This window comes from Ammospiza nelsoni, chromosome 18 (assembly GCF_027579445.1).
Source record: "Ammospiza nelsoni isolate bAmmNel1 chromosome 18, bAmmNel1.pri, whole genome shotgun sequence".
NCBI classification, from domain to species: domain Eukaryota; kingdom Metazoa; phylum Chordata; class Aves; order Passeriformes; family Passerellidae; genus Ammospiza; species Ammospiza nelsoni.
The window spans coordinates 10,331,997-10,351,735 of NC_080650.1; the positions used below are offsets into that span (position 1 = coordinate 10,331,997).

General features: G+C 43.6%; 1 protein-coding gene across 1 annotated transcript in view; it reads right to left on the minus strand.

Moving 5' to 3' along the window:
* Positions 1 to 19,739, minus strand: part of GCN1 (GCN1 activator of EIF2AK4) — a 38,482-nt gene that overhangs the window by 2,250 nt on the left and 16,493 nt on the right. Inside the window, exons 26-56 of the mRNA XM_059484835.1 lie at positions 19,224 to 19,405; positions 18,892 to 18,972; positions 18,288 to 18,431; positions 17,488 to 17,615; positions 17,119 to 17,308; positions 16,667 to 16,737; positions 15,779 to 15,944; positions 14,646 to 14,840; positions 14,216 to 14,462; positions 13,631 to 13,752; positions 13,207 to 13,321; positions 12,560 to 12,739; positions 12,009 to 12,229; positions 11,278 to 11,346; positions 11,011 to 11,149; positions 10,705 to 10,901; positions 10,248 to 10,390; positions 9,362 to 9,479; positions 8,985 to 9,200; positions 8,488 to 8,652; positions 7,925 to 8,086; positions 7,385 to 7,477; positions 6,998 to 7,141; positions 5,770 to 6,039; positions 5,544 to 5,657; positions 4,807 to 5,037; positions 3,967 to 4,160; positions 3,281 to 3,395; positions 2,188 to 2,284; positions 1,201 to 1,349; positions 510 to 614 (exon numbers count right to left, since the gene is read on the minus strand). Of these exons, the coding sequence (XP_059340818.1) occupies positions 510 to 614; positions 1,201 to 1,349; positions 2,188 to 2,284; positions 3,281 to 3,395; positions 3,967 to 4,160; positions 4,807 to 5,037; positions 5,544 to 5,657; positions 5,770 to 6,039; positions 6,998 to 7,141; positions 7,385 to 7,477; positions 7,925 to 8,086; positions 8,488 to 8,652; positions 8,985 to 9,200; positions 9,362 to 9,479; positions 10,248 to 10,390; positions 10,705 to 10,901; positions 11,011 to 11,149; positions 11,278 to 11,346; positions 12,009 to 12,229; positions 12,560 to 12,739; positions 13,207 to 13,321; positions 13,631 to 13,752; positions 14,216 to 14,462; positions 14,646 to 14,840; positions 15,779 to 15,944; positions 16,667 to 16,737; positions 17,119 to 17,308; positions 17,488 to 17,615; positions 18,288 to 18,431; positions 18,892 to 18,972; positions 19,224 to 19,405 (4,763 nt within the window). The remainder of the gene's footprint in view (positions 1 to 509; positions 615 to 1,200; positions 1,350 to 2,187; positions 2,285 to 3,280; positions 3,396 to 3,966; positions 4,161 to 4,806; positions 5,038 to 5,543; positions 5,658 to 5,769; positions 6,040 to 6,997; positions 7,142 to 7,384; positions 7,478 to 7,924; positions 8,087 to 8,487; positions 8,653 to 8,984; positions 9,201 to 9,361; positions 9,480 to 10,247; positions 10,391 to 10,704; positions 10,902 to 11,010; positions 11,150 to 11,277; positions 11,347 to 12,008; positions 12,230 to 12,559; positions 12,740 to 13,206; positions 13,322 to 13,630; positions 13,753 to 14,215; positions 14,463 to 14,645; positions 14,841 to 15,778; positions 15,945 to 16,666; positions 16,738 to 17,118; positions 17,309 to 17,487; positions 17,616 to 18,287; positions 18,432 to 18,891; positions 18,973 to 19,223; positions 19,406 to 19,739) is intronic.

Below are 19,739 nucleotides of genomic sequence, written 5' to 3' on the forward strand. Positions count from 1 at the left end.
CAGACAATTAAAGAAATCAAAAAACCCCAGCCACACACCGCAAGAAACAAACAACCAATAAAGGAATAAAAGAAAAACATTTAAATATTTAAAATAAACTGAAAAATATGTTCATTTCAATGTTCTCAGGTCAGGTGAGTTTTGGTATTTGATACATTTCTAGCAAAGGCTGTTTGACCTTTAGCAATGTTAAAAACCTGACAGCTTCCTCACATTCTTCTCTGCCTCTCTGCCAGCTGTTTGCTACTATAAAGGAAAAATGCACTTGTAAGACTCAGGCTTGAGATTCAGTACAAAAGGCTCAAAAGCAAATTTCCATGTTAGAGCAGGGATAGCAGTGTTGTATTCACAGCTTCAAAGCAGGCTGATAGAGTGATTCTATCTGCACTCTGCCTCAAAAAGAAAGTTTTAGATTTTTAGGGACTTAATAGACCCACCCATGGGTTAGGTCAAACAGAGATTCAGATCACACAAGAACACCAGCAGGTAGCTAACATGAAAATTCTTACCTTAATAAAGAGGCTGGAAAGTTTGGGAGGCAGGTTGCTTCCCTCTTCCATGTGGTATTTCATGAGAAAGCCCATCCCTCTGATGCCACTAACTGCAATGGGGATCTTTACATAAAGACAAGACTTGGTATTATTACTACAGCACAGTTCAACAACAACCTTTAAAACCAAACTCATGGTCTGTCAGTTTCTGTGGAAGGCTAAACCCATCTTTCAAAAGAACAGCAGCATCAAAAAACACTGGGTTAATGGCATTGGGTAATATGATGAAAAAATTCCAGTGCAACCATGAGCTTAAAGAAATAAGGCAGCAGGCCCCACCAAGCCCACAAAATTCCTACCCTAAACTACTCATTCAACACCAGATTTAAACACTCCCTCCTAAAATGAGTAATTTCCACTTCTTGCAAACTTGGTCTGTGAATGAGAACTCTCTAGGGAAACAGGAGTGTAATTTACTCCAAATGAAAGCTACTCTGCAGTTAAAGATTAAATAATCTTCATCTCCCCAGAGATCAGAACTCAAAGAACCAGAACAGTTGTGTAATTTCACCATAAAAACTGCATCTAGCCAAGGGAGAATCTTGAGATGGCACTTGGGGGTTTTTGTCCTGGTTGGTTACACAGGAACCTGTTCACACACCTTTCAAAACTGCTCCCAGCAGCACTCCCCCTGTGGGGCAGGACTCACCCTGTCAGCTGTGGCATTGCTGAAGATCATCTCCTGGACACTGCTGTAGTATTTTGGGGAGCACAGCTTGCCAGGAGCCACATTCACAGCCACAGAGAGAGCCAGGCTGCGGCCGTGCCTCACCATCCAGTCAATGCCAGAGACATCTGCTGCAGAGGAAAGAACAGAACAATGGTAGGGCTCCTGCCATCTACTCCTCCTCATCTGAGAGGCCTTTGGCAGTTTGTCAATTCACTGCCATAAAATGAAATAACAAGCAGCATCTAAAGCAATGTCCTGCTTTCTCCATTTCTCCCAAAAAGACACACAGAGCTAAAATGCAACATCTTTCCCAGGCAAGAACACCACCTGAGCAGGCAGGGAGGCAGACACAAACAAGGGACTCTGTTGTTCAACTCAGATACTTCTGATGGTTCAACATTAGACAAGCTTTGACTCTCTAATACATTTGTAAACGTCATCTATAATTTGACCAGCCAACAGACTTCCTTTATAAGCCTACAGGGAAGAGTAATCCATAACACTCTCAAACACTAAGGTCCTTTAAAACTCACGTATTTTTCTAACTTGGAGGCAAACTAGTTAATTTTCTAAAAGCACGTGGAGCCATCAGATGTGGCCTGCAATTAACATCAGCCAACCTAAGATCACAGTGCTCTCCCAAAATGTGGGATGGCCCTCCTGCCCACCCTGAACATCCTCTCATGTCCAACTGTCCTTGTGTTGGCAACAGCAATTACTCAGCCATGCTAGTACTTTTATCAAGCCATCAGATAAATCCAGAGAAAAAAGTCTGGCAACCCCAACTGACAGCCAGTTACCTGTGCTCCCTGTGACCAGAGTGCTCAAATTAAGAGCCATGAGCAAAGAAAAGCACAAGAAAATACAGAGCAGAGATTCAGTCACAAAGTTAGCCTGAATCAATGGCTGAGAAGGAATCACCCCTGCTTTCAGCATCTGTTCAGTCCTGTAAAGAGCTTCACGTACCCAGTAAGTGCTGGTAGAGGACATTGCTGAGCTCGTCGTCGGACAGAAAGGCGCACAGCTCTGCCAGGCAGCCAGCCGAGGCCATGCGGGTGGCATCCTGACAGGGATGGAGAACACAGAACATGGCTTGAGATCAACACAGCCCAGAGACAGGAGTGAGAAAAACAACTGTCAGAAGATGACAGGAAATAAAGAGAAGGAGAAAATAAATAGTAGTACTTCACTCGTACTCTTGAGGGTGTCTTTCAGTTCACATTGTTTCTTGTACATAATGGAACTTAAAACCAAATCTAAGGTCAAAAAAGCCAGCAGAGACTGAAGAATTACAGATTTTATCTAAGTTTTAATTCATTAAAGGGAAAAGTCATAAAGACGAAATTCATTGTTTTAAAAGATGAGTTCACAAGAGCTTACTTTACATTCACTTACTCTAAGTGTTATTTCTAGCCATCACAGGATGAGCTGGTCTCTGTGATAAACTCTTACTACTCCTCATTTAACACTTCCAAGCTTTTGCTGTTTTGGCTTCCTTATGTGACCATCCCATTACTGTCCACTTCTCCCCCAAATTTATTTCTATTTCTAGCATGTCAACAGTATCACGTCTGTTGCAGAGACTGACATAAAAAATAAATTATGAGATGATTAATTTAGTCTCCCTCATGTTACCATTGCTATCTGCAGAAGACCCTATATTAAACTGGGAGAGCTTCTCTCATTGGAGAAAAATCTGTCATTATCTGAAAAATTTCATAAACCTCACCTGAGAGGCTACAAACACATCCATGCATATAGTGAAGGCACTGCAGGCTTTCTCAAAGATAAAAAGCAAATCCTGACTGCAGAGCTACCTGAAACCTGTTAGCGAGGAGCTGCAGGTCAAACCACATGTGCAGTTGCCAGGGAAACATGAAACTGGAGGCTTTTCAGAGTTACCAGGGACTGGTCAGGAATCTCCAATTCTTGACTGTGACTACATCATTAGTAATTTTCCCAGAATTACAGATAGTAATTCTGTTAGAAAGTTCAGATTTGAAATGTAAGAACAAGACTGTGTGCAGCAGGGGACTTTTGCAGGTGGCAGCAGCAGTACCTCATCATGTCCCAGCATCCCCAGCAGCACTGTGCTAATATTCTTCCTAATGGCAGCATCCACTTTAGCACCAGCTCCTCGTGTGACAAACCGCAGCGCTTGCAGCATTGTATCCCTGGAAGAGATCACATTCTGCAGTCAGACACTGCCTCTCACCCACCCTCCAAGAGAAGTTTGGCTCTGGATATCTGTAGATCCTTGCCCAGCAATTACACTGAGATGCCTTACGGTTTGGGAGAGTGATCCCCTCTCTGTACTGCTGGAGAATCCATCCTAGACAGTACTTCCATGTTTCTGTCTAACACAACACAGATATTTTCTGTTTGTTCAAACATTAAAACATTTATCATGTCAGGAAGTTCCTGTCTTAGGAATCTGTGCACATAGGGTACAAGAACAGCTGCTTTACTTCAGGTCAGACTGACAGTCAGTACTGCCTTTAATCTGAAAGTGGGCTGCTTGAGGATGTGCAGGAGAGAACTGGGCAGACCCCAGCACTCTTTCTCCTAAATACTCTCACAGCTCACCTGACACACGAAAGCCCCATCACCCCATTCCTGGTTTACAGTCCACTGCTTTCATTAACACATGCATCTTACTCTAACTGGGGAAGTTTTCTCATTCATCCCAGCTCTTTCTTTGATCCTCAGTAAGCAGGAAGGTGTGAGCTGTCAGCTGCAGCTCACCTGATGGCAGAGTCATCGCTGGAACGAATTCCATTCAGGAGCTCCGTGAAGAGAGGATCCACTTTGACATGGATGACAATGAGCTTCCCAAGAGCATCGGCAGCTTTAAGGCGAACGGCGCGGTTTGAGTCTTGCAGAGCTTTGGTGAACGTTGTTTGCAGCTGGGGCAAAAACGGTTTCAGAGCAATCTCCACCTATTCCAGAGTGGAAGAAAGGAAAGTGGTGGGGTCAAGTATTAAAGAGCAGTTGGAGATCAAAGCCTGAAAACCTCTTTTACAGCAGTTTATTATCAGGGAACCCTCATTAAATCTAACACAATACTAAAACAGGAAAAACATGAAACAACAATTTACCACAAAACCTTTGACCTTTTCCAATCTAATTATCTTTTCTTCACACTGAAATACAAGGGTAGCACTGAGAAATTTTACACTATCATGTACTCAGAGCGTTTTGTACTCAGAGCACTGAATAAAAGCTCAGCTCTGTTCAAAAATACTGAACAGAGTATCTTTGAACAAAGAGCTACCTGCATTTTGCAGGTAACAATACATAAAAACGGTGGATACAGGAGAGATTAATTTCATGGTGGATTTTAATCACTTGAAGGTGGGATCAGCATTTATCAATATTTCTAAGAAGCCCAGTGTTTCAGCACTGGGTGCTTTTTTTGTATGCCAGAAGCTGCTGGAAGAATGCAATCCAGTTACAGTGCTATTCCTACATATCAAATCCACAGCAGCAGACATCCCAGCTGTATTTACATGAACAGCAACAGGTATTTCTGAAGGTTGCCATGGAAAATGTTCACAAACCACAGTCCAATACTTTGAATCTTACCTTAGCTAAAAGAAGGCTTAATGTTTCAAGCAGAGCCACCTTGACATTCCAGCTGAACCGATCTCCCAAGATTCGAATGAGTGGCCCGGTGATGCTCACCACAGATGGTTTGAGAGCTTCAGCAGAAGTCAGCTTTATAACCAGCCCTAAGGCCTTTGCTGCCTCTTCCTTCTGTTCTGGATTACCAGTTAAAACACCTTCCCGCAGCACCACAAGTATGGAAGTCACTCCCTGTCACGAAAATCGGATAAGAAAGCTTAGAAGCTAAGATGCAAGAAATATGTATCTTATTTTTGCTGCTATTATACACCAGATGCGCAAACTTGGAGAGTTTCTCTCAATTTCCTGTTGACCTTCAGCTGCCTGATTCCACATTGACAGAGCTACTTTTATTTGGTTTGATTTCATGCCTCTCCGCCTTACTAAGCCAGTTGCTATGAGAAAAGTGGTGGCGGCTCAGGGAATTTTTAAACCAGAGAAATTTGGCGCAGAAGTCCAGTGTTACTCCCCCACAAAAAGCAGCCAGTAACCATAACTTACGTGCATAACAGAACTGTCAGAGACCTCATTGCAAGGGTCTGTAGGGTTACTCAAGAGCTCTAACGTACAAAAAGTCCTCCAATATACAGGTTTGGAATGCCTAAATAGTCACTGCTTCTAACAGCTATATCAATCAGCTCTCCCCAAAGGTGGGGTATTGTGGCTGTGATGAATCCACACTCATTCTGATCCTTTACCTTCTTAGGAATACAGAATCCTGGCACATGCTCGCCCTTGGCCTCATTCCCTACAATCCGGATATCCCTGTGCAGGTCCTCAATGAGGGCAAGCTGGTTCCCAGCGTCTAATTTCTGCAGGAGAGATGGGTAAAACAAAGATCAGGCAACATGACATCCAGATATCTTCTGTGAAGTCTTCTCAGGCCAGGCATTACTCCTGTAACCTTTTTAAGCTGCCTCTCACCTTGGTGATGGAATTAAGCGCATCCCAGCTTTCATTCAGAACTACGGGGTTGGTGTCATTAAACAGGCGAATCAAGCCTGAAACCAAGCTCCTGAGATGCCCAGTGTAGTCTGCTTTTGTCTTGGAGCAGTAGATGTTCAGCATGACAGCTGCTGCCTGTCTCATGCCCAGCTCAGGGCTGCGGGTAGCTTCTAGCAGATCTTCAGTTATAATTCTTTGTCCAACATCATCTTCCACAGACAGGATCACAGACTGGCAGTTTGCCATCTCCTGAAGAGTCCAAATTAACTTTACTTTAGCTCTCAAACAGAACAAAGCCAAGTTTAGCCCCAGGTTTCTCCATGTTATCCCCAGCATTGTCTCTAGATAAATCCTACAACGCACCCCCACTGCTAATTGTTTCTCATTAAAGAGCTGGTCACATTACCATTAAAGGCTTGACTCAGTCCTGGTGCAGACACAGGTATGACCAATTCTTAAAATTTATCAAGTGACCAAACTCTGCTGAACTGATTGCTCCAGCAGCTGCAGGAGGGCTAATTTACAAAAATTAGAGTAGCTCAGTCTCCCCCATCTTACTCATCCTTGAGAGACTGTGAGTCTTGTCAGATAACATTCTTCTGATTTAGGTAGTTTAATGCTGTGCGTCACAGCCCTAATTACAAGCATGTCTGTGGGTACATTAGAGATCTCCAGGCAGACTTGGGCTAGAAGCTGATCTAATGGCTATCCACAGCAGAAAGGCAACAGGACTCTGTCACTCATTTCTAATTCACCAACTGATTACGAAAATGTCCACAGTCACAACTCCAGGATGTTCTCTGGAGTCCAAACACCAGATGTTTTAGAAAGCAATGAGTGAGGAGTGCAGCATGCAAAATAGGAGATTTCCTCCCTGCAGCCCTTTAATCTCTCAGGCTTATACACCAAGAATAAATACAAAGTTAACTAGACTTTCTGGCAGTCCTCCAGGAATAAGCAAACTGAGAATTGTATCTTGTAGCAGGCCAAGAAGACTTTTAAATGGATACAAATAGATTTGGAAAGCATACGTTTTTTGACTCACAATATGCCACCAGGCAAAAAGACTCATCCTGGAGAAGCTAATGGACTGAATTAAACATGCAATCTGTGAATCTAGAGAACACAGATTCTGGGATGGGAAGTAAACCTGGTGCACTATCTTCAGGCAACCTGTCACAACAAAGAGCTGAGCTGTGCTACTTGCCAATTGCTCTTCACTGGTGCCCAGCTTCTCTTTGAGTGCAGACATCATGGCAGGCAGGATGACACTCAAATGTCGTGTCAGAGCATCCCCTGCCACTGAGGAGAGGAAAGCCAGCACCCGGGTGTTCACTGGGGGGGTAGTCAGCTACAAAAATAAAAAATAACACCAAAAATTGAGACAAGCAGAAAGTTTTTTCAGAAGGAGTCTCACTTTCTCTACAACATGAAATATTTATGCATCACAAGCCAGATAACAATGTTTGGAGCACAAAATCAGAAGAAAATTTCAGACTATGCTCTCCCTTTTGCTATATTGGTCCAGAGAAAACTGGCAGCAAGCAGAGAAAACAGCACAAATATCAAGTTTAAAATTTGTTTCCCATTGTACCTTTGGCACCAAGTAAGGCAGCACCACTCGGCTCTTGACAGCCATAACTTGTTTAAGACCATCCACAGCAAAGTCAGCAGTCTCTTCATTATCCTACAGGGAAACAGAGACAAACCTGAGAAATGATCTGTGACCCACTAAGCTAAGCCCTGTTTCAAGGGGCAATTTTACATGTGATCATAAAAACAAAACCAAGTTCTTCTATTAAAAAATGTTCTCATATTTGCATAGTCCCTAGAAAAACCCAAACCAAGCTCTTCTGTCACATCAGAAAGATTTTCCATTTCAGGCAATGGTGGCCAAGCAACTTCATCGGGTTACAGTGGCCACAGAGCCAGGTGTAGCAATTCTTAGGCCTAGGCTTAAGCCATAACATCTTCCCTACCACTGTCTAGGATGACTCCAGGAGGAGACAGAATACTGCTGCCATGCCCTGGTAGGTCTGCCACTACAATCCTCCTGCTCCTTTAAGTTAATTATTCAAAACTTGTCCCACAACATCATTAATCAGGCTGTTGACTAATGCTGAGCAATGCTCACCAGCTGCTTCAGCAAGAAGGGCAGGATGTCTTCAAGAGCCTGATGGCCAATTGTTGAGTGCAGCTGCTCAAATGTTTTGGCTGCAGCCTCTCGAACTTCTTCCAGAGGGTCACACAGTGCTTTTCTCACTGTAGGAACCAGGGACTCGGAGAAAAGCAGCACCTGTGGATGAAGAGATAAAATTACAGAACATCTGAAGCATAACAGATGCTCAGTAAAGTAGTGAAGAATGCAGAATTTGCACAACTGAAACTAAACTGCAGTTTGCTTGGAATAATATTGGAAGAAAAGTAAAATCCACCACCACAAATAGCTGCAGTGTTCTAAGGCTACCTAGTGGAAGATTTCTAGTATTATATCTCATAAAAGGCAATGTTTAAATTTACCAACTGATACAAATTCATACAATTTGCCTGAGCAGCAACTCAGTGTTAGTTACAAGCCCTGACTTCAGACCACAGAACACAAGCTGTATTTTTCTGTCTCAAGTGCAATACCTGCAATTTCTGTCTCAACATCAATACCTAGGAAAATGGGAATTTCACCTGGCACATGTGACTCACCGCATCCCTGCTGGTTGATTTCATGATCTCACTCAAACCGATGCAGACTCCTTGCCTCTCATCACTCTTGTCTGATCTCAGTCCATCTTCCAAGATAGGAATGATTTCAGGGAGAATCTTCTCACCTAACTTTCTGACAAGGTCTCCTAATGTCCGTGCTGCAACCTGTCCCCAAAAATGTATTAATTATTTTCCTTTTTCATAAAACTTTAGAAGGTGAACTGTGAGCATATGTTCACTTTTGACCATAAGCTACTGTTCATAGTGCAGACAGAGTGTAGGAATGGAAACAGTATTACAAATAACCATTGAGAAATAGTTCTACTATCGTCACAATCACAGTTGCCTTCGGCAGAGAACTCAGACCTGCTCATGCTCAGTACAGTTAAACTATGACAACTTTGGAGTTACTTATAGAGAAGAATTATCCTCTGTTCCTCAGGAGTTATTTTGTACAGTCACCTGCAGGATCAGGAAGGCACAACTTAATTCCTCACCGTTCGTTTATCTGCACAAGTACTGGCCAGGAATTTCAGCAGAAGCCCAAAGAGTGTTGGCAGGATTTCCCGCAGCGTGCGAGGAGTGTTTGAGACGACAATTTTCCACACGTGTAAGGAGGCCTGGCGCACCACCAGCTGCGTGTCTGAGCGGCCCATGTACAGCCCTGCCAGCACCCTGTTCCTCCTCTCCACTCCCAGAGCATTAATGATAGCCTGGAAAGAAACAGCACAGAATTGTATCATCTGCCCCTGAAATCTATAAAAAGAACAGAATGCATGATTATTCAGTCTGTCTTTCCAGCAGGCTGTCCATGCTGATTCAAAATAGGAGAATTTGAAAAAAATAAAGGCACAACAGGCAAGAACAGCTTTACCTTGTTTGACTGGGCTGTTCCAAAGTTGTCATCCTCTGAGGCAGTTTCTGTAGTCATTTTTCCAGTGACTCCTGAGATATGGAATAGGAGATCTCCAAGGAGCTGAACTGAGCTAAACCTGGCAACAGGAGCAAGTCAAGTGTTACAAACAGGGTGCTCAGGCAGTACCTGTCCAATTCTGACAGGATGTCAGCTACACACTGGAGCCAAATGTGAAGCACAGCTGGGTCAGCACTGAAATGCTGCATGGGCTGATGTGTCACAGCAGTCTGCCAACATGGCTGAAAGCAGCATGATAGAAAGGGAAGGAATGAATTCCAAACTGGAAGGGCTGAGAGAATTTTCAAATCAAAGCAATGATTCCAAGAATAGCCTTGACTCTAAAAAGGAACAAAACATTGCCTGCATGTGTCTAATCCAAACGACATCCACCTGGGGCAAGAGTACTTAGCAGCACTCAGCTAGCACAAATCATTTAGTGCAGCTAATTTTTGAGTAACTGCTATTGGCTGTGAGTGCTCCACTGCGCATCTCCATACACAGGAGGACAATAACTTGCTCAGCATTTGGAGAAATGAAAAACAGTACACAAGGGCTAAATATTGCCACATCAACTTCCTTGGAAGTGCATTTCAGAGTCACTGCCAGAATTAATAATCCAGCATGAATGCTCTGCAGGTAGTAGGAAACCTGATCCACCCTGGCAGGGCTTTGCAGACTCAGATGCTGTAGGGCATCCTAATCAAATCAACAAGCAAAAAGAGACACTTGTTTTTGCTTCACAAAAGGTCTCTGCATTTTTCTGAGGAGAAACACAGAGCCTATATCACACCAGTTTTTCCAGCACAGAAGGGAAACGTTTGTGGCTAAGCTGGTTGTGCCTTACCTTATCCTCCACAAGTCATCAAAGAGCCCATCCTCGAGCTGTGGCAGGAGCAGAGCGATGGCAGTCTCGGCGTACATGCTGATGATTCGCTGCCCCGCGCGCAGCGCCGTGTCCCGCACAAACTCGTTCTCGTCTGCCAGGGCCTGCACACAGGGGCACAAAAGGGGCTCAGAAAACTCAGCCTTACAGCACAATACACAAAAGCAACAGGAGGAAAACAAACCAATGTTTTCTCTCTCCACCATGAAAACTGAATGAACTACGGAATTGTGAATGCACAAAGATGACTTCCAAAAAATGACTAGTGACCACAAGTAAGAGATAGCAAGCTGGTAACTTAGGAGAAATAATTTATAAGTCTCTGCACATCCCACAATTATCAATATTTTTACTTAAAATACTCTGGAGGCTTATTTTGATTCTGTGATAAATAAAATTCTTCAGTTTTGCTACATACCTTAAGGATACAAGGAATGATGGGACCAACATAGGGAGTGAACTTGTCTCCAAAAGTAATTGGCAGGTAGTTGAACATCATGATATAACCATCTCGTACATGTGGAGCAATATCTACTTTACTGGCAGTTGCTACAATCTCTGGCATAAGTTTCTCCAGCTTTTCTACCCCCAAACCAGCCATAACCTCAGCCAGACCTGGGGAAAAACAAGCAGGGAACAGAGCTGATACACACAAAAAACAAGCAGCTAATCTGATTTAATATGAGAAGACCTGAGCTCAGTGCTCACACTGAGCTGTCCCCACCTTGAGCAGCACCAGAGCGATCCACTGAGCTCTGCTCATATGTCAGTGTCTCCATCAGCCACGGCAACAAATCCTCAAAGCATGACTCTCCCATACCCTTCACCATGGCCCCCAGGGCCTTTGCAGACACTGTGCGCACCTAACAGACAAGAGAAAAAGAGATCTGCAAAATGTCCAGTCAAAGGTGCTACAGATGTGCCAGACTGATTAGGACAATGTTTAACCTAATGCACTCAAAGACAGACTGTGTTTGTACAAAAGACTTACTTCAGGTACAGGATCCAACAGAGAGGCCTTCAGTCCAGGGGTCACACTGGGTAGGTAGGGAGCCAGATCCTAAAACAAAGAGCCCAAAAAGTCAGCACCAAATTCAAAATGAGAGAAAACAGTCACCTTCATGTAAAGGACATTCACCCCTTATAATCACCAAACATCCTTAACATCCTGAGAGTTTATTAGCTGCTCTCACAATACTGCAGATAAGCACAGTGAATTATTCTGCAAGTCCAAGAACACCAGTTCTGTGCAAATCACTCAAAACCTTTTTAATGCTCGCTCACAACCCAAGCAGTTTGTGTCTTAGGAAAATCCAACACTCTTAACATTTACACAAAGTTTAAATGTAGAGATTATCAGCACAAAAATTAAACACAGATCTTTAGCCTACAGTCAGGTCCTACAAATACTTTTCAAACAAACCCTGATCTGTGTTTCACTTGTTTGTTTGTTGACGCATTTCTTATATGGTAAAAATTACAAGACCTTTTTGTAGAGATAAATGGTAATAACTAGATGACCAAAGCTGACAGTCTTAAGGACCTCAGAACTGTCACTATCCTTATAGTCATCTGCTCATTTACATACATTTAATTAAGAAGCTGCATACATGCTAGTATTTTCTATCTTAACAGCAAAATCTCCAAGCCAAATAAATTGTCTCTAGTGCTTGTCACAGTGATCAGTTAGAATACAGTTAGAGGGTTTTTTCAGCACTGTACCTTCTGGTCAGTCAGGGAGTACATGTTCCCAATGATCTGGGCAGCCATTTTCCTGGTGTCTGTGGAACGATCCTGGAAAGCTCTCTGAACAATTGGCATGATCAGGGCTAAGGATGGAGCATCAATGAAATGGACAAATTTGGTATCCAGTAGAGTCTGCAGACACTTCTGAGTCTTCCTGGAGGGGTCAGTAAGAGCATCCAACAGAACTGGAGCAATTGCTGAATGTTTTTAAAAAGGAGAGAAAAGACTTTATTTGTACATAAACCAAAAATGTATCAGGATGAACTGGTGTGCTCTCATGAGATGTTTTAGGCAACAAGCAGCACAAGGACAGAGGAAACTCTATTAACAACAGATGAAAAAATGGACAGGAACATTTAAAAAGCCTGGAGGCAGACAGCTGCTGTTAAGCTTTCGTGTTTCACTTCTGTAGGATTAGTTTCATTTCTATACAAATTTGCATTTAATCGTAAATATCATGAACCTAAACCTTACTATTATAAACCACAGTCACATCAGGACATTAGAGATGCACAGACAGGTCTTACCCAGGATCTCTGGATTCCTGATGACAGACCCAATCTGCCTAAGAGCCTGCTGCCCTGCATTCTGCACCTTCACATGGGAATCTGTCAGCACTTCAGTGAGTTTGGGCACAATGTTGGGTAAGCAGGAGGAGAGCTGCTTGGGAGCACAGTATGCCATAGCCCCCAGCAATTCCACTGAGCCTGTGAAGAAAGCACACCAAGAAAAAAAAGACAAGAAAAGACAAAACACAATATTAAGAACTGACGTGAGATGATGATCACATTTACTTCAAACTCAAATCTACCAGAGAATATCTATCAGAGAATACAAAGAAAATGCATTTCAGCCTAAGTCACTCTATGCCACCTAAAAACACCAAAAATACTTTTATTCTGTACAAGGGAGAAGGAATATGTTAAGAAAATTCCAGGTTCTGAAGTACAGCTATAGAGACGGGATACAAACTGTCCCTTGAATATGCCAGGGGGAAAAAGGTTACTCAAATGTGTCAGGGAACTCAGCTGTAAAAAGCTGGAGAAGTTCCACAGTCCCTTATAAGACAATAAACCATCATGGCCATGTGTAGGGATGAAGGAATCCACAAGAGGGATGACAGCAAAGGGAACTGTGGGTCACTCAGTCAAGTCAGGTGCATATTGGTCCATACCAGCTTTAGTTCTCCAAGATTCCTCTTCCAGTGCCGCAAGAAGTGATGGCAAAACCAGCTTCACTCCATGAGTACTCAGATTGCTCATTACAGCTTTGGCACAGTCATCTGCAGCCTCCAAGGAGAAGAGAACACTTACAAACTGTGACACAACACTGTTTTCCTTCCTCTGAGACTCTCTGGGAACAAAGCCTTCATGTAAATAGTGTCTCACTACAATGATGCAGCTGGCTAAGTAGCTCCCAATTAATGGCCAATGAAATCAGATGCTTTCAGTTACTAAGAAGATCAAATTGTTATTAATGGTATCTCAAGGGACAGGTCACCTTCTCTATTTGCCTTGTTACAAACAGGATTTGCATCCATATCCATTCCATCTGGGTTTTTTAACACTCTGTGATAGCAGAAATTTCAAGCACCTTACCTCTCGCACATACTGGTTCCCATCTCCAAAACAAAGCAGCAGGTGAGGCAGCACATGAACCACATAGGGCTCAAACAGCTTCCCTAGCATGCTGCAGAGCATCTCGAAGGCAAACAGAGCCCCTAAAAACCCAAAAAGGACAGTCAGAGGAAAATACAACTTCATTTAAGGAGGATGGGAAAAGAAAATACAATTTGCCAAATATTGTTTCAAAAGCACTGAAATCTCACAGCTGAAAGTCTCTTGCTTTCTTGCCGTTGTGTCTTGTGCTGTAGTAGGGATTTGTGGCCTCAGAAAAGGAGCTCTCCCCCAGCAACACCTGCCTTTGGAAACAGGAGAGGGGGGCACATCCATATGGTCTAGGACTAGAAATCCTTCCACCACCACAATGTGAATTGAGCAATTTTGGGACACTATACACAACCAACAGCCTCACAAGAGATACTTCCCATTTCTTTCTTGCCAAACTTCAGTAAAATAAATGTAGCTAAACCAAACACAGGGGTGCAGGAACTTCACCTGAGCACAGTGGTAGCAGGTACAACAGAAATGATGAGTATGTGGAGGAAAGCTCCTGTCCCTTACCCTCCCGCCGGCGGAAGTTCTTCTTGTCCTGGATGGCATCGGTCAGCGTGGTCATCATCTCCTGCTGCTTGAGAGAGAGGATGCCCAGGCCTTTCACCAGCCCTGCCAGGCCATAGGCTGCACCTTTGCGCTCAGCATATTTATCAGACTCCAACAGCAACTGCATCAGCTTCTGGATCATTCCTCCTGCATCTTCCTTAATTGCAGGCACCAGAGGTGGTAAACAGCTTGCCACTGACTCTTGAACCTATAAAACAATCCACCAGCCACCAGATCACAAAACAGTCATTACCAACATAAATTCCCCTCAGAATGCATCCCAAGTGAAACCTTTCTGTCACCATTTTTCATCTCTCTGCCATCCCTAACAGTATCCTGGTGTTAACCTGCCTCTGTGCGGAACCTGGCAACTCCTCCCAAAGGCACCTACCTGCTGAGATGGGGTGGACAAGGCTGCTATCAGTTTGCCAACAATTGGTTTCACTTTAGGGTCACTCTTGTCCAGATGTTTTGCCAGTGACCCCATCAGAATGACCACGCTTTGCCTGACAGCATCATAACTGGCATCATTAGGAGCATTTTTCAGGAATTCTTCAAACACTGGCAAGAGAGAGTTAACATTGTCCTGAAAAACAAAACCACAGAACTTGCCACTAGAGTCCACTCAGAATGAGATTTGCTATGCTCAGTGGACTTGTTTGTTCTTCTCTGAGCCAACAACTGCACAATCACACTGTATTTACAGTTCATTTCATGTGTCACATCACATAAGACCTTGTACCATCCCGACAGAGAACAAATATTTCCTGCTAGAGAGAAATCAGTTCTTCAAAATTAGAATCCCCAAGCCTGCCAGCATGATGTTCTGCCAAAAGCAACACAAGCTCCCAGGCCTGAACATCAGTGCCTGCTCCTCTGCTTGCCCCATTTGCCAAGGGAGAGCAGAAATATCAAACCTCACACTGTTTTTCTAAGAAACACAATGAAAGAATGACTAATATGAAAATACCCCAATTGTCATGGGCTAAACTAAAAACTACAGGCATCTGTCCAGAGGTGACTGGCACATATGAGGAAATCAGAAGCTGAGCAATTCACACCCTGCACGCCTTCCCCATCTGACACTGCTGGGGAAGAGCTGGAGGGAGAAGGATGGTCCTCAGCTCCTCAATGTTTTAAGTTTAATTAAGCCAAAAATCAGCAAGGTTTCATGTTTTGCTTTGCATGAAGCCTAAAAAAGAATTCTCATCTTTGCAGGATTAAAAGATCTATGGTCTGATTTTACTTTTATTACTCTAATTTTATACCATTTTAACTCTAGTTGATCCAGGGATATTACATTTTGTAGCAATGACAGGGATGAACACACTTAGTCAACACTAGACACTAACAGAAAAACTCTAAACACAAAAAATTCCTAAATTAAAGTTTTCAGCTGTTACAAGTAACAGCAACCTCTAAGAAATTTATAAATTTTTTTTTTAAATCTATGGGCACCAATGCAGTATCTACATATCCATTACATCTTTTTCCCCTGACAGAGACAGATACATTCAGACTTACTTTGCCATGAGTGTTGAGTGTTGAAAGAGCTGCATCCAACATGGACTTCCTGACCTCAGGACTGCGATCATTGAGAGCATCCGGCACAAAAAACTGAAAGAGGGGCTTCACCTGAGAACTGTCCAGATGCTCTGAGAGCTTGTTAAGGGCCAGTGCTATGCCACACCTGGGAAGAAGGTGATGAGCCTGTGAGCTTACTGACTTCTTACAGAACTGAGTGCTCACAATCATATTTGCTATCAGCAGCAATTACAGAAACCAAGAGCAAGAACCATTACGGAAACAAAATGCCTCACAGTGTCCAACCTCTGTGCATTTCATTACATAACTCCATGCTGCAGTCTCCCACAAGGACAACAATCCCTCAGCCATATAATAGCTTTTATCTCAATTAGGCTTTAGGGATACTTGAGCCAACTTAGACATCAGGATCACTTGAACTACTGCTGAAATGCAGCAGCTTTACAACAAGGTACATCAGCATTAAAGGACAGATTAGCTCAGCAGAAGTAGCAAACAAGATGATCTCCAATTAAACCTGTACAGAACATACAAGTAAACAGAAAGTAATTATCCAAACTGGAATTTGGCCAGCTCATTAAGGCTTGCACTGTTACTCTTGAAACAATCAATGGCCCATACGGAGGTGGGAACACGGTAAGCTAAGACAAAACTCAGACAGTCTGAGAAGGAAAGACTGTTTTTATCAGGACATTGAGATAACAGCACCCAATATTTTGGAGTTCTGCCTGCCCCCAGTTTGCCTGAAAGGCACATGAAAACAGCAAGTCAATACAACTGCATGTAATTTTTTGTTCTAAATAAAAATCAAAACCATTTCATTTGCATGCACAGGAAGTGATGAGATCAGTCTGAATACAACTGTACCTTGCTTCCCACTGGTCAGGTGGTGATTCAGATATTACTCGTCCCAAAGCATCCAAAACTGGAGGTGGCCTCTGGAAGGAGGAAAGATTTCATTAAAATGCCTTTTCCAAGGATAGTCATGCAGAGAATTTGTTAACCACACCTGCAATGCCATTTGATAATAGTACAGAGTTATGATACCACAAGCAGGAAGCAAGTTTGAAGTCAAAATTACTTCAACTGACACTGTCCTACCACAGTCTTTCTGTATCATCTAAGGCATCCCTCTCACCTGTCCAATGGTGCCATTAGTGGCTGATAACATGAAGTTCAGGACACTAAAGTCAGTGCTAAGCTCAAAAAGGACAACAGTAGATACAATGCACATCTTCAGGACAGACAAAAGGAAAAGTGACTAACAGCAAATAAAGCAGCAGCTCGTGCCTGTCACCCCATAGGGTAAGAGTACTTACATAGAGCTTCTCCTGGTAGATCTCTGTGAGCTTGCTCATGACGTCTGCTGCTTGATTTCGGTACTGAGCTACAGCTCTGGAAAGAGCCTCAGCCCCTGCCTGTCGCACTGCCTCCTCGTGGTAGATGACATCTTTGATCAGCAGGGAGCACAGGTCAGGCTGCAGCTCCAGACCCATGGACTCCCACAGCCTGCAGCACACACACAGAGGTAATGGGTCACCCTTCAGCAAGGAAGCCACTGCCACAAGCACAAGTGGAGAGACCTACAGCTGCCCTCCAGCTGTGGGGCAAAGCCCCTGAGTGTAGCTCCATGCCGTGGGCAGAGAAGAGGTCCCCCTAAAACCCAATCAATAAAAAAGAACCCTTACCTCTCTGCCAGCTTCTGAATCTCATCTTCAACATCAAACTTTACTACCCAGAGGCGACGCAGCAGGTTCAGTCCATTCTTCTCATCACTGTCTGGGGTTGGTAGAACCATTTGTAGCTCCATCAGTCCCTGAATTAGTTAACAGGAAAATCAGTGCAAGGATCTGATTTTTAGATACAGATGCTTTAAAACTCTTAAAACTTCTGGCAAGTCAAGCTCTCAGTGGTTGGAAGTGTGAAAATTCATGTTTGTTTGTGCCCTACACTGCCCATTTTGGTCAAGGAGTTCCTATTGCTAGTATGTGAGATGATGAGACTCAAGAAGAGTGCTCCACAGGCAGGTTGCAGAGAGGCTCTGGTGTCTACAGTCTGTTCTGCTTCTAAGTACAGACAAAACAGCTCAGGTTGGCTAAACTGGAATTTGTTTCATGGCAAAGAACACCAAGCACCCTTGAGGTTTTTCTTTCCATGATCTCAGAAGTGACTAAGCCTGAAGCTTTCCAATACCAAGGCCTACGATAGACAGGAATTTTTTGACAGCTTCTCTCTTTAAGACTAAGCTCCATCCAGTTGTAAACAGAAGGTGTTAAGTAGTCCTAATTATACCTTTTTTAAGGAAACAAAGGTGTGGATAAACCCAGAGTACTGTTTTTGCAGATAAATCTGGCACAAAGAACATGCGTCTGACACACTGCCCAAAGCCTGGCATCACAATTGAAGCCTCTCTGCATCAGTGTTTAGGGAAGATCCGCCTCCCAAAAACTTAAGGAACTTGGTGTGACCCTGAATGATTCCCACCTACCCTGAGAGCTGCATCTCGAACGTTCATGCAGGGAGACTGCAGGGCCTGCAGGAGCACATCGATCTCCTCCTGCTCGGCGTAGGCACAGCCGTCCTCCCCGCTGCTGCTCGCGCACAGCGCCGTCAGCGCCTCCGAGGCCAGCACCTACAACAGCACCAGCACGTGGCACACACCCCACTACACCCTGAACTGCTGGCAGAACAAGCAATGAGCGCTGCCACGGCACAAGAAATTCCCAAAGAACAGTGACCAAACCATGGCAAGTTCAGCCCAACTCTTTGCTTTTCATTATTGACCCTTCTGCCACTTCAACCCTTACAACACACTCAGAGGAGAGACTACTGAGCTTATCTGGCAGAGCATGGCCTTAGAGAAAGAAAAAAATGTCACCTTTGAAAGACTGAAGAATATATTTGGTGCAATAAAACCCACAGAAAAAAAGATGCAGACATTTTAATCCAAGAATACCATAAACACAGAAGAAAATTAGGAATGTATCAATCACCAGCATGAGAGACTTAAACCAGTGGGTACATTTCCCTCATTTAGATGCTGATGAAACTTAGGGAGAATGCTGACTGTGGTTATGAAGCCGAGCACTCACCTGTAACCGTGGAGAACCTGTTCCTATCACCCTGGTCAGCAGAACCAGCATGTCCCTGCGGGGCAGCAACTCTGGGCCATTCTGAAAGATTGAGGGGAGAAAAGGGTGGGGAGGAAGGAAAAAGACTTTTTATCTTGTGATTTCAAAATGCCTTGCCTATGTGTGACACTCCTTAAAACATCCCAGTCAAAACCTCAGGCTGGACAGGTACCAAAACCCAGGGCACAAAACAATCCTATACAGGTAACTCTAACCTGGACAATTAATCTGCTTTGTCCATGTTTTATCCCATGGCTCATCTGAAGGAGATAATCTGACACCACAGCTCTCACCTCATCCACCAACAAAGATTGGCCATTTCCTGATGATCTCAGCTGAGCATGGACTGTAAGAATCTGCAGGATCTTGACCAGGAACTCCTCCTTGTCTTCACTGCTATGGGGTGTCTCAATCATAACTGTCTTCAGGAGAGGAAAGACTAAGGAAAATGCTGGAGCTGATAGTGGGGCAGCACCTATAAAAAGGAAAAAACCCATCCTGTGAACACAGCTGATCCTCCATGACTTGGTTCATAATACTGACTGGTATAAAATGTACACTTGAGTAGCTCATAATAGATATGGCAAAGCTTCAGCCTCATACACAAAGATGCTGAGTAAACCTAAGTATTTGCCATTTAGCAGCAGCAACAGTGCAGCTCCAACAGTGGCTTTTTCAGTGTTAGGTTAAGGGTAGGACTTGATGATCTTAATGGTCTTTTCCAACCTAAGTGATTCTGTGATTCTACCTGGCTTCAATTCAAGTCACATTAGGACTCCAAATTACTACCAATGCCACAAGAGTATAGA